Source organism: Dermacentor albipictus, chromosome 1 (genome assembly GCF_038994185.2).
Source record: "Dermacentor albipictus isolate Rhodes 1998 colony chromosome 1, USDA_Dalb.pri_finalv2, whole genome shotgun sequence".
Classification (NCBI taxonomy): domain Eukaryota; kingdom Metazoa; phylum Arthropoda; class Arachnida; order Ixodida; family Ixodidae; genus Dermacentor; species Dermacentor albipictus.
In genome coordinates, this window is record NC_091821.1 from 321,352,030 (window position 1) to 321,366,156 (window position 14,127).

At 46.0% G+C, this 14,127-nt stretch overlaps 1 protein-coding gene across 7 annotated transcripts in view; it reads left to right on the forward strand.

The window, feature by feature from the left end:
* HDAC4 (histone deacetylase 4) overlaps nt 1-14,127 on the forward strand; it is a 337,065-nt gene that overhangs the window by 163,389 nt on the left and 159,549 nt on the right. For 3 of the 7 annotated variants that reach the window (XM_065453149.2, XM_070531614.1, XM_065453152.2), the window contains exon 1: nt 10,051-10,607. The exons of the other annotated variants lie outside the window; for them this stretch is intronic. In XM_065453149.2, the coding sequence (XP_065309221.2) occupies nt 10,568-10,607 (40 nt within the window). In that variant the 5' untranslated portion in view covers nt 10,051-10,567. Of the gene's footprint in view, nt 1-10,050; nt 10,608-14,127 lie in introns of those variants that run through there. 7 annotated transcript variants of the gene reach the window in all.

Below are 14,127 nucleotides of genomic sequence, written 5' to 3' on the forward strand. Positions count from 1 at the left end.
TAATCTTTTTTACAGACAAGGGCGCAATACTTTTGATATTAAATAACAGCCAGGCTACTGACCTCAGTTTGGAACAAACAAGTGATAAGTGATGTTGCCACGATAAATTACTATCAAAATAGATTCCGAGATATTTCACACAATCCACGTATGGAATAGGTGCGCATTTACAATGAACACAGTCTGACTCATGCAAGTAGAGAGGCAAGTTAATAACAGTAGTCTTAAGTGGGGAGCGAAAACAAACGAGTTTTGTTTTTTGGGCATTTACAACAATTCCATTATTATAGAACCAAAATATTGCCTTGTGCACGTCATTTTGCAACATTTCAGTGGATGTTTTATAAGAAAGGTGTTTCGCTAATAATACAGTGTCGTCAGCATACTGGAATACTGAACATTTCGAAATTGCCAAAGGAAAGTCGTTAACAAAGATATTAAACAACAATGGCGACAAAATGGACCCCTGAGGAACTCCAGCTTCTACCGACAGCTTAGAGCTAAATATGCCCTTATCATCGGTAGAGACCACCTGAAATCTGTTGCTCAAATAATTTTCGAGAACTTTGTAAAAAGGCCCACGAAATCCCCAAAAATGCAGTTTACTTAACAAGATTTGATGATTCAGGGTGTCAAACGCTTTCGCTACATCTAAAAATAGCGCACATGTGAAAAGATTATGATCAAATGCCGAAAACAGTTCATCTGAAAATTCCTCAAGCAGTGCCACAGTACCACGCCCTAAAACAAAGCCAAACTGTCGATTGGTCAGGATAGAAAATTTGTTAAGAAAAGAAGACATAGTGTGGAAAAGAAATTTTTCTAAGACCTGAGCAATAATCGGCAATATTGAAATTGGTCGATAGTTTTCAATACTATCTTTCTTCCCTGACTTGTGTAGTGGCACAATAACTGCAGTTTTTAAGCATTCTGGAATTTCGTCGCCTTCCAAAAAACCATTCAGTATATGAAGGATAATATCCGACAGCGCATTGAAATTCCTCCTGATGGTGTGTAAAGAAATTCCATCATATCCAGTGGGCTTGTTAGGACGGAAACTGAAAATAATTGCCTCCAGATCACCCTTCAAAATTTTCGGAAGGAAAGCCGACGCAGATACGGAATGCCCTAACGGTGAAGTGCTTGTATATGGGGAAAGGGCCCTTTGGGACGCTTTAACAAAGTGCCTGTTGAAAGCATCAGCCACTTCTGTGGGAGGTTGTTGAAAAACACCGAAAATAGAACGGCTATTGGAACTCACTCCTCTGAGATGATTTACCAAAGACCAAGTTTTGCTTACATTATTTGAAGATTGTTGGAATTTATAAAAAAAGTAACGGCGTTTGGCGCCACGCAGAAGAGCAACAACTCTATTTCTTGCCGACTTGTATTCTAATCGCAGTCTTTGGTTTCTGGGATTTCTTTTGCAGCGTTTCCACAAGTTGTCTCGATACGAAATGGAAGCAAGAATTTCCGTGTTCATCCAGCAGTGACCCTTCCTTATCGGCTTAGCTATCAGCCGTGTGCAACGCAATTCAAAATTTTTCATTTGCATGCAGAACCTTTCATATACTTTGGCCGAAGAATCTTCTTTGGCTAAGGATGACCAGTCAAAAGAAACGATAAGGTTATCAAGCTTGGATTGATTAACAGTAGGGACAAGGCATTTACGCTGCCCAGATCCAGTTTCCACCGATAACTTTCTAGACGCGTCTGGTAGAACTAGACGGCATGCTACGAAATAGTGGTCCGCCATGCGTTGTAGAATAGTACATGACCTAAATGAACAGCAGGGAGCTCTGATCGCTATGTGATCTAAACAAGATTGCACTAGGCTATTATTAACTAATTCCGCTCTAGTAGGAGCTGCAATTGTACATTCCAGACCATAAGCGGACAACGTAGATAAATAATCACAAACAGTCACTTTTTCAGGGCATAAAATATTGATATTCAAGTCTCCGATCAAGCAAAATTGGTCCACTGAGCTCCACTGCCGCAGAGCTTCTTCAAGCTCAACAAGAAAACGTGACAGGCTGCATGAGGGTGGTCGATATATCGATAAGATATGGACAGAAAATGACCTTTTACAAACTTTGACCATCATAGATTCGGCATGTACAAAAGATGCATCAATAGAAGAAACTTCACAGTTGTCGTTTACGTAGAGAGCAATGCCCCCGCCACGACGCCCGCTTCGTGTGACAAAATGTGCGGAAAAGCCCTGTAATGTAAACGTATCAAGACAAGCCTGGGAAACATTGATTTCTGTAATCACAAATGCGTCTACAAAGTTAGCTGCGGATTCAGCCTGAAATTTAAATTCGTCCCAGTATTTACGAAGACTTCGAATATTAACGCTCATAATGGTAAAATCTTCATCAGAGCTGCACAGAAATTCTGTTTTAAATGAACTGAAGTCTGGTAGTTCGCTGAAAGAAAAAGGCATGTTGGCTAAGCAATGTTCTCCAGGTCTGCTTGTTTACCAATTCGAACAAGAGACGCTGTTTCATTCTTTTTCACGAAGATCTTGCCTCCTTTCGTCCAACAAAACTGATAACCCTCCTCTTTTGCCTTCGTTCTCGCTTTCCAGAAGAGATCACGGTTAACTTTGGTCAAGTTATCATTGAAGTAGATCTTTGGAAAAGATGCACTTTCACGTAGTTTCTTCAGCTTTCCCCGCGCTTCAAGCCATTTTTCCTTCCAAATTACAGATTTAAAGCGCACCAAGACCACGGGTGTACCACTGATTTTGACTTTTAAGCGGTGTACGGCTGCAATATCGTCAGATGAAAACCCCGAGAGGTCCAGATTTGCTGCCATTTGCGTGATTGTTTGCGTTAGGCTTTCATTACTTTTCACTGGCAAACCGTGGATCTCAAGATTCTTTAGTCTGCTGTACTGCTCACTTTCATTTTGATTTTCTTCTAGCTTTTGTATTGCCGCTGCCTGAGTTACCACCGTTGTTTTCAGAGCTTCCAGTTTAGCGCAATCAGACATTTGACGTTCCTGAATGTCCTTTTGTTGTTTCCAAACAGAATCATACTTCTCAGAAAAAAACGACACCGATCCTTCGAGTTCCTTAACTGTTTTCGATACAGCCGTGAACTCTTCCTGCAGTAGTAGGAGAGAATCAACCTTCTTATGCAGAATCGGCAATGATTGCAAATTTTTTCTGATTTCCCTTAGCTCATCCAACAGTGATGACTCAGAACCACTGTTATCTTCCAGTTCAGCCTCTGTGCCGCTGTTTAGTTTCTTGTTACTTCTGCACGTTTTACAGACCCACGCATCTCTCTTAGCATTCCCCATAGTAGTGAAAGTGTTAGCTGCTATTCCAGAACACGACTGTCCTAGATGATATGAATATTTGCATTGAGCACACACCATTATTTTTCCATCAGTAGGCAGAGCCTTATGACAGGAAATGCAGCTGTCGTCGTTTCCCATTGTTCACAGCAAACTAGTTGGACAATATAAACATATGCCAATATACAACAGCAGGGAAACTAATCTACAAAACAGGGGTTAGAAGGGGAAAACTGTTCATTGAAGGAATTCTTGTCGGCTAGTATCGCTCACCAGGCGAAGCGCAGCAATCATTAGTGGCACGCCGTAACTGTCACTGGAACTGGCAGCTTGTGTTGCCTCGCAGAGGGCAGCCCAAGGCGACCACTATGAGGAGCAGGGGGCGGAGGCAGGCACTTTTACGTTGACGGCAGCAAGCAGCGACGCACGCGCACCAGCGTTGCCCGGGGTAGTGCTGCAGTAGTCTTGTGGGGGAAAAAAAAAAGGAAAAAAAGGAGCCGTGCGCGTGCCTACTGTTCGTCAGTGAGAGGACGTCGTCCACGTCCCGCAGCAACCGTCGTCGTAGCTGCCAGCTTGTTGCCTCGCAGAGGGCAGCCCAACTATGACGAGCAGGGAGGCGAGGCAGGCACTTTTACGTTGTCGGCAGCAAGCAGCGACGCACGCGCACCAGCGTTGCCCGGGGTAGTGCTGCAGTAGTCTTGCGGAAAAAAAAAAGGAGCCGTGCGCGTGCCTACTGTTCGTCAGTGAGAGGACGTCGTCCACGTCCCGCAGCAACCGTCGTCGTAGCTGCCAGCTTGTTGCCTCGCAGAGGGCAGCCCAACTATGACGAGCAGGGAGGCGAGGCAGGCTCTTTTACGTTGTCGGCAGCAAGCAGCGACGCACGCGCACCAGCGTTGCCCGGGGTAGTGCTGCAGTAGTCTTGCGGAAAAAAAAAGGAGCCGTGCGCGTGCCTACTGTTCGTCAGTGAGAGGACGTCGTCCACGTCCCGCAGCAACCGTCGTCGTAGCTGCCAGCTTGTTGCCTCGCAGAGGGCAGCCCAACTATGACGAGCAGGGAGGCGAGGCAGGCACTTTTACGTTGTCGGCAGCAAGCAGCGACGCACGCGCACCAGCGTTGCCCGGGGTAGTGCTGCAGTAGTCTTGCGGAAAAAAAAAAAAGGAGCCGTGCGCGTGCCTACTGTTCGTCAGTGAGAGGACGTCGTCCACGTCCCGCAGCAACCGTCGTCGTAGCTGCCAGCTTGTTGCCTCTCAGAGGGCAGCCCAACTATGACGAGCAGGGAGGCGAGGCAGGCTCTTTTACGTTGTCGGCAGCAAGCAGCGACGCACGCGCACCAGCGTTGCCCAGGGTAGTGCTGCAGTAGTCTTGCGGAAAAAAAAAGGAGCCGTGCGCGTGCCTACTGTTCGTCAGTGAGAGGACGTCGTCCACGTCCCGCAGCAACCGTCGTCGTAGCTGCCAGCTTGTTGCCTCGCAGAGGGCAGCCCAACTATGACAAGCCACTAATAATAATAATAATAATAATAATAATAATAATAATAATAATAATAATAATAATAATAATAATAATAATAATAATAATAAATACAGGCATTACAAGACTAATGAACGCTGCCGACCTTTTGTGATCAAGTGGTTTAGTATATATCATAACATTAATATTATTAATATATAGATATAGTATATGCCTCGTTCGGTGCCTACCGACATCGGAGTGAACGAAAGCATTTTTTAATTGTTGCATTTCTTAGTATCCCCGTTTAATTGAATACAACAACGGGGCATTGCAACGCACTTCTTGCACGTAACATGCATGCAAATGGCGGTAATGCACTAGGAAGCGAAATGACACAGCGCTGACGTTGCTCTGCGTTGCGTATGGTAGCTGTAACATTAAGATATTTACCCGACTGCATCGCGTTTTAAGAAGGGTGATTCCATTGATTTTGTTGGAAGAGCGTATTTTGGGAACCAGTGAAACAGGACGACAACAGACGAGAACGAAAGGCCTGACAAGTCCTCTAAGGGACACAGAAAGGTTCCCTGTGCATATGATGATGTACGTCAACAAGGGCTTGCGAGATTTTAGGAAAAGCGTCACACCTCCAGCGAAGCATGCCCACATGCACTACTTCGTGTGCGCTTTTTACAGCGAAGCTGTTAGACTCTAGTTGTTCTGAATTTTTCGTGCCGTGCTCACCCCAAAAAGAAACAGCAGCTGGGCAAGGTGTTTGTGTTTGATTTTCCGCGTAACATAATTATGTTTTCTCGTGTATTCGAATTGCAATCCAATGCTATATCGTGTCTCTAGGTTGTGTGTAATTCGTACTTTGCGAATTTTCTGACACATTTTACTTTGAAACATTCAACTACTTCAATAACGCACTTGCGCTAGGCAGAGGGCTCACAAGAATGAGGATGTATGCTTTGCTAACGGTACTGCCATCTAGCGGTCGCGACCACTCGGAGATATCTCGAACACCAGCTGGGGAAAAGTGGCTTGTCTTTCAGTTTCCGCGTAACAGATTTATGTTTTCACGTATATTCGACGAACAATCCAAAGCTATCATGTCTGCAGCTTGTACGTAAGTCGTACTTTAGGCATATTCTGGCGCAGTTTACTTTTAAACATTAATATAGTTCGACAAGACTTTTGTGTTTGGCGCACGGCCTAGAATAATGAAGCTGTATGCTGCACTTCCGCACACGTGCGGGACGTACGTCGCTTGCGGTGGTGGTGCTTATCTAACGTCACTTGGGGTGGTGTTACTTGTCTAACGTCCGCACCACCTTCACTGTATATCCACTTTCGCAGGGTGGAATGGAGGTGGATTTCGGTTTTTACTAATAGAAAGTGCAGATGAGAAAGTGAACAAGGGATAACCGTACCCGTCTCTTCCTTTGTTTTTATGATGTAGATGTTGCTACTTGTTATTTTTTTGTAGCTTTGTTGTTGTGGTGGTTTTTGAAATATGGTTTATCTTAAACGTTATAATAATGCCTAAAAACGAGGACTAGTTATTGTACTCCTTTCCTCTGTTAAAAAGTGCAGAGAATGACGTAAAGGAGGAATCGGCAGACGCGTCCGTATTTGTTTCTTGCTTTCTTTTTTATAATGTATTTGTTTGTAAACGTAACAGTGAAAATTAGGGTTTGTGGAGGTAAGTTCGTCACATGCTTTGCGAGCAGCTCTATTTGCCAACACACATTTCTGTGAGTGGCCTAGCTTGTTTAAGTAGAACATCTGTGTCCAAAAGGAGGCCATTTGTGTTACTGGTTTGTAAATGTTGCGGTAAAATCCCGAACATTAGGCTGCCAGAACCCCAGGTTTATTCCTGATTTTCTTGCCAGTCAACAAACACCTCAATTTCTCCCTGGTTTCGCTCTTTTAAAGAGACACCCGATTTTTACCCCCCGAAATTCAAGACATGGAAAACCCGAAAACGAAGGATCCTAATTATATTTGTTACGAAAGTGGCGCTATCTGCCGCACCATTCTAATTTAGGGAAAAAGCGTCGTCATATTTTTTTTTTCGCTGTGCCACCCTCGCAGAGTACACGTACTTCTGGTTTAACCGGGAAGACATGCACAAACGCAATTGACTGGCCCACAAAGCTGCCTCTGTAAGGTGTATATGCATGAGCCGAAGAATCCTTAGTTTTCGAATAAACTGCTTAGTTGTTTCTAATGCTCCCTTCGTGATATTATCTAATCGGCATTTTAATAACAGAAACACTCTAATACTGTGAATACTAGGAGGTGAATATTCTTTCATATTAATAATGAAAGGCTACACATTATTCGCAAACTTTTCAAAATATATTCGATTCGCTTCCGGCACTATATTCGATTCGCATTCGATTCGATCTGATAAACTATTATTCGCACCACCCTTGCTTTATTTTTGAATGCTATTCGGTGCTTGGATGCCAAATAATGTTAATACAAAGCCAGCTTCTAAAGAAAGATCGAGGATGACAGGCAACTTGGCGATCATGCATGGTCTCATTGATACCATCGTGGAAATGTTGCAGTCTTCCTGCACGATATCTTGTGGGAATTTCGAAGGGGCAGGAAATCAGGAGATTCTCGCAACAAGTGCAGTAAGAGAGATGGCACTTTTAAAGGTAAACATTTAATTCACGCCTCTTTAGCGTGGAATGACGCGTATCGCGACCTCGTCCGCGTCTATCGTGTCATGTTCGACTGGAGCGCTTACGCTGTCTTGATACGTTCCCGTTTCTATGAGTTGTGGGTCAAACGTCATTACGTCTCACTCACATCGTGAAATAGCGCCTGTAACGCGACTACGTAAACCCCCTACGACTACGGCGGAAGCGACACGTGGAGCGACCAAGGGGGTCATACACTTCCGGAGTAGAGGTGACTCTCCAAGAGTGACGCCGGTCGCCGCCATCTTGCTAGAGGCAAGAATCCCGAAACGCCGTAAAAGCCGTTGCATAGCACAGGGTATGTTCGTCGTGCTTATTGGTTTTTCTCTCTTGCAACAGTGTTTAACTGATTGCGGCGTGCTTTCCGAGGGCAGTGCAACTCCTCAGTAGGTCTTAGCTGCACCAGTCGCGTAAAGATGGCGCTGAGTGTAACGTGTCACTTTCATTCATTCATTTCTTTATTTGCGTGACAATACATGATTGTCGTGATGCAGGAGACTAAAAGCGACGTTAAGGGTCGCCTGAATAGGCCTGTAGCATCACATTGTGCATTCGCCACACAACGGCACTGGAAGAAAAAGGAACGCACAAAAAGCAAAAGAACATTGTAAACAGCTAGAAAGAAAATATATATATATACAGCAAAATAGTAGCAAGGCAATAGAAAGAAATGGATCGCATGAAAAACAAATATGATTTGAAAACAGATATACCTTAAAACTAAAGGAGAGCAAAAATAAATCAAGATACTGTTTTTACAACGTACACATTAAACGTGAGCATAAGCGAACAGGCACGTGTATAAACACTTGTGTACATACATATATATGCAAATGAAATAACTAAGCACATCCAAGAAAGTATTTTTTTATTGTTTTCTGAATGATGATATGGACGGAGAGTGCTTTATCAACGTCAGCACTTGCGGATGACTATTCAGCAGATGAGGGATTTGACATTTTAAGACTTCGTATCCATAGTTAGTTGTAGCTTTGGGTTTTGAGAAAGTGAAACGTCTAAAGTAATAATCAAGGAATGCTGTTAGAATGAGTAGTAAGAAATTGTTCACACTCATTGGAATATTCCGCATATGTAAGTTCAGAGAGACGTTGGTTATACACTTCACGAATGCTAAGAATATTTCGAATATTCTTAGCATATTTTGTGCTAAGAATATTCCGAATATGCTAAGAATATGCTAAGAATATTCCGCATATGTAAGTTCAGAGAGACGTTGGTTATACACTTCACGAATGCTAAGAATATACTCTGATGTAAAATAAGATGACACGTGTTCATGATATGGTAGGTTATGAATAAAACGAAGATCAGGTGTCGATTCGAAATGTTTTCTGCTGTTCCTATGCCTGCGTAGCAATTCTGACTGATGTTTCAGCTGTCTTGTGGGTTACAATAAGAAGTAAGTTCTAGACGGGGTGGATGAGTGCATGACATTAATTTTTCTGAGTACGTATGAAATGTGGAAGAACGTCCACAGGGAAGTTCATGACGCAAGCTCTGGCTTCTGCATATGACTATCAACTTGCACAGATGCTAAACACATAGCTTGCGGCGCCTTGTGTAGACCAGCTAGGTAATGTATTCTAAGATATAGAATAATTACCGTATTTGCGCATAAACAACGCAACCACAAATATAACGCGAGGGGGACCATCGCTCTCTCAGAAGAAGAACAAGATTGCTTACTGTAGAAATTACTATACCAACATCAGTTAGTACTATAAAAGCAGGAGAAAAAAAATGTATACCCGCAGGGATTTATTCATCGTTACTTCAAACTGCCCTTGAAAAAAAAAAGGTGAAAGGGCGAGTGCTGACGTATGTATTCACGTCGGCGAGAACGGCGTCGTCATTCATAACATCCACCAAAGGTATTGGACAGAGATCAGAAATGCTCGCGACACAATTGAACAGGGCAAAGCTTTACGCAGCTTGCGCGGTGATGCACCACGCGACTTCGAAGACCGTTCACTTGACGCGCCGCAAAACAGCGCCTATCGTATCTTTCACAGCAATTAGTTGATAAACAGCGTTGAATATTCATTACTCACTCACATCACACAAGTTTAGTTTGTGTGGAGAGACCGTTCATAATTTAACCAAGCGAGGATGTGCGATTGGCATAGCGTTCCGCTGACAGCTTTTCTCAGAGCCTGCGGCAATAAATCGACGCAGGAATATTTTTTTTATCCACACCAGCGATATGCAGGTGCGCACTGCTATACTTTCTAAAGAGGTTTATTTTTTATTCTTCATTGCGGAACCGTAAACACGGCGAGCGCCGCGCGTGAACTGCGGCCGCCTGTGCTACAGCCGCGCTCTTTTGCCTCTAGCAACAAGGCCGCCGGCGGCTTCACTCGCTCCAGTAGGCGGTTGCTAGGACTGCCACTCCAGAAGTTTTATGTAACCTCCTTGAGAGTGACAAGCTTTTAAAAAAAAGAGAGAGAAATCAATTGCGGGGTGTTCTGTGGCGTCCTCTCTCCACGCGCGCTGAAAATAATAGCTGCTGGCGAGGGCGCCGCCTGGCGGATCGTTTGCAAACCTTGGCGCCACCGCCTCCCGTCGATCCCGAGCAGACGTGCACCGAGCGTACTCCGGCGTTGACGCAGTGTACGGGCGTCGCGCAACTAGCACCGTATCATTGCGAGGCGTGTTGCCCAGTCACTTGTTCTTCCCGTGTTCTTGCGATTTTGGCCTGTTCTCCTCACGGCGATCGTGTGACCTCCGTGTGTGCGAGACATCTTGCCAGTCCGTTTCTTCGTTCTTGACATCGTCCGGAACGGTGCGCCGAACGTCGTCGGCCGGAAAGGAAAACAGACAGCCGCTGGAGTCTCGCCGAACCCCGGAGCCAGCCTAAAGTTCGTGCGTGCGGATTGTCATCGCCAAGGAGATCGTACCGAACCACAGCGGATCCTCGGATGTCCGCCGTGACGACTAACTGAGTGTGCTTGGAGGGAGAACCAACCCTATCGTCACCGCCACCCGCAGTATATCCGTTTTATTTCCTCAGCCGTGACCATCGTCGTTGTCGTCGTGGTGGCTTCCGTCCACCGCGCTTACGGATAATGGAATGGCGACCCGGTTACATCGCATGAGCTTTTCGCCGGCAGGTATGTGTGTTCCGTATCTGTTACCAGGTTACCGTGGAGAGGGCGCCCCGCGGCGTCGCTCACCCCTGCATGGATGCATCTTCGTGCATGGTTCTGTTGTTCGTGCTGTCGGGGTTGTTTTGCTTTTCTTTTTTCTTTGCGCACTCGTAGGGGTGTCGCAACTTTTCTCTCCCGCTCATGCATGCCACACACTCGTTTTCTTCCATATCGCCTGCGGGGCGCTTCCTGTATATACCGCACCTATAATGCGAGTACCGCTGCATTCCAACACGTCCGCTGCGGATGTCACTTTATAAAACGCGCTGTTTTCCTTTCCCTTTTACTTGCGTTTGTGCGTGTTTCTCTTTTTGATGTTAACCGATCTCTCTCCGCACTGTGCGACCCGTTAAGGCTTGTTGCTGGGAGCCAGTAGTAACGCGTCCTTTCGCCCGTTCACCTGACCTGCATCCCTCTTTCCTTTCTCTAGGTGGAGAGTCGCTCGCTCATTTGCTCGTGGTGGTACACAATGCCGGATGCGAGCAAATTACGCAATAATGATGTACCTGCCCATCTCTCGCGTATTGTTTTCGTGTTGTCGTGTCTGCGTTACCAGCAGGCACTTGTTGAGAACTCGATCATGACGGATTCTGCGCGGCGGCAAATTGCCACATCTTGCTCACCTCTCTTGTATTGTGTAGAGTGTTATAAAAAAAAGCGACTGCCTTCTTGCTCGTCCTGTAGCATGTGTCAAAAAAAAAAAAAGCGTTGTCGCCAAAGAGCACTGCGACCATTGTTGTACCACCAGTCCTCACACGTTTACCTTGTCCTTATCGTTCTTGCGTATGTGTATTGTAAACCGACCTTATTATGTGAATCGTGGAGGAAAGAAAAAAAGAGGAAGGAGCATACCGCAACGCGATTGAAGCCGAAATCTGCTGGGCCGCCGGTGGTCGAACACGTGATCCCACGTCAAAGTGCGCGGTTGGTTTTAGTGTTCTCGCTCTGCAGGCAGAGCCGCGGCAGGGCAGCTGAACAAGGGCGTACCGAATAAAAACTACTCGCATGGCTACTGGGAACCAAACATGTCGGCAAACCTCGATTCTTGCTCCGTGATCTCGACGCAAGAGGCCACAACTGTGGCTTCACGGAGCGTTCGCTTGCCAAGGTTGGCTGCGTGACGTAATGCTCCCTCCTATATTTTTCCTTCTTCCATGACGTGACTCCCTACCAACGTGTTCAGATTTCTGTCATCCTAAGTATCGTAATATACTAAATTTTAAGGAGCGAGATGGTTAGTTCTGTCTTTTATTTGATCTGCTAGCAATTCGAACTGTATTAGTAAACTATCATTCTACTACACAAAAAAAAATAAAATAAACTGCACCCTTTACGTGAGAAGAGGCTCGGTATAAGCCAGAAAAGGCGAAAAAAAAAAAAAAACGTGTGTGGCGACGCTGCCTTGAACTTCCCGCACTAGCCAGCCATGACGTCATGAATTTTGGCGCTTTCTGGTCGTGCCTAGTTTAGTCCTTGTCGATAAACATCTACTGCGTTGTATTGTAAGTAAGCAAAAGACTCAACTTGGAAAGTTTGGATAACCTTTACTGGGCACCAACGCGGGGGGCCGAAGTAGAAGAAAAATACCGATGCTGGCGTTTCGGCGCGAAATTCGGAAAAGGACACTTTGATCTTCATTTTCTTTTATAATATTCAGTCTATTACTGAGAAATTAAGTAGAACATGGTTTTGAAAGAATACTTTATAATTTTTCGTCTGTTTCATTATTTTTATTTAGTGTGTTTTTTAACGAGCTCTTTGTGTGTGTGCATGCGCGTAGTTTTCGAGTATGCTTATGTTCGCATAACTTGCGTTCTCAATTGTCTAGTCGTTACATCGAGCCCTGATGAAGGCTGTACGGCAACGTATACAGCTATCGAGCTATTTACTGAATGCTTGCTTATGAACAAGATCAAGCGATCACCAACCACTGATAAGTACCGGGAGAGACGAAAAAAAAAAAGAAAATAAAGCATACAGAAGCGGATGTTCGGCAGGTACCGCAGCTGCCTCGCATCATTTTGCCCACATCCCTTTCTGATGTACTCTCGCGTTTTCATGTAGCTATCATCAACAACATATATTAAAGTTTACTGCAGGACGAAGGCCTCTCCCTCCGACCTCCAATTACCCCTGTGCTGCGCCAACGGATTCCAACTTGCGCCTGCGAATTTCTTAATTTCATCACCCCACCTATGCTTTTGCCGTCCTCGACTGCGTTTCCCTTCTCTTGGCACCCGTTCTGTAACCCTAATGGTCAACCGGTTATCTAACCTACGCACAACATGACCTGTCCATCTCCACCTCTTTCTCTTCATTTCAATTAGGGTATCGGCTACGCCCGTGTGCTCTGATCCACACCGCTCCCTTCTGTACCTCACGGATAAACACATTCCGGTAAAGCGTACGTGTGCCGAGTGTGTTCGCGCATGCGAGCACCCGCCGGTGTGGACCGGCCCCGCTACTTCGCACCTCGCGTGGAGCAACTTGAATGGCTTTCACTCGGGAGGAGCCCGCATTCCGACGCGTGTTCGGCGCAGCATTGACGTCGTTTCGCCGTGCCTTGTAGTGCCGAGCGCCTGTGTTGGCGAGACTGTCGTTGGACTGCCCGTCTACTCGGCGAACGTTGTCGCGACCCCTTCGGAAGCGGATCTTAGTGTCTCGCGTCCCCCCCTCTCTCTCTCTCTCTTTTATGTTCGTCTGGGACGCAGTTGCATCGTTTTAAGGCTCGGACGACGGTTGTCCTGCCGGAATCGTTTATGGCCGTCGCCTCAGCTCGTTTGTCTCGCGCGGGTGGCGTTATCTCCTTTCGACTACGCAGGCCTCTCTCTTTTCCGCCCGCCACCGGCGCCCGATAACGGCCTGTCCGCGCCATGCATGGCCGCGGTGTTTTCCGTCTCGGCGTGGCCTGACCGCGGACTGCGACGCAGAGGCCTTCCGAGGTTCCAGATAGGTTGTCGGATCGGAACGCATCTTGTTGCCGCACTGTTGTCACCTGTGACGGGCGGGGATGTCTCAAGGCGCGTTGTTCTCTTCGAAAGCGTGCCAAGTTGCACTATGCATCTGCGATTATGTCGAGGCCTCTTAAATGATCGTGCTTCTCTTAAGTAACGTGTCTAGGATCGGTCATAAGCGACAGAGCGGTTGCTAATATGAAGAGCGTTTCTGCTCGGACTTCCATATCCTTGAGCGCCCCTTTTGTGCCCATTGATGTCACGCGTTCGGTCATTTATTTCCCTTTATTTTGTCCGCCATCACCGTACTACGCAGGAGTCCGACGGTGAAGCTCCTAGAAACTTGACGATCTTCGGTCTCTTTGCGCGCACTAGCACAAAAGCATCACAGGAACACGGAGATCAACAGTGATCGAACAAGGGGTGTATTTGGAGCTGCAGCGTTACTTGTTGCGTAAAACTAAGCGGATAGGATCGTCACTGTGTCCGGTGTACAATGTACGAGAGGACGGGTAGCGTCGTAACGACCG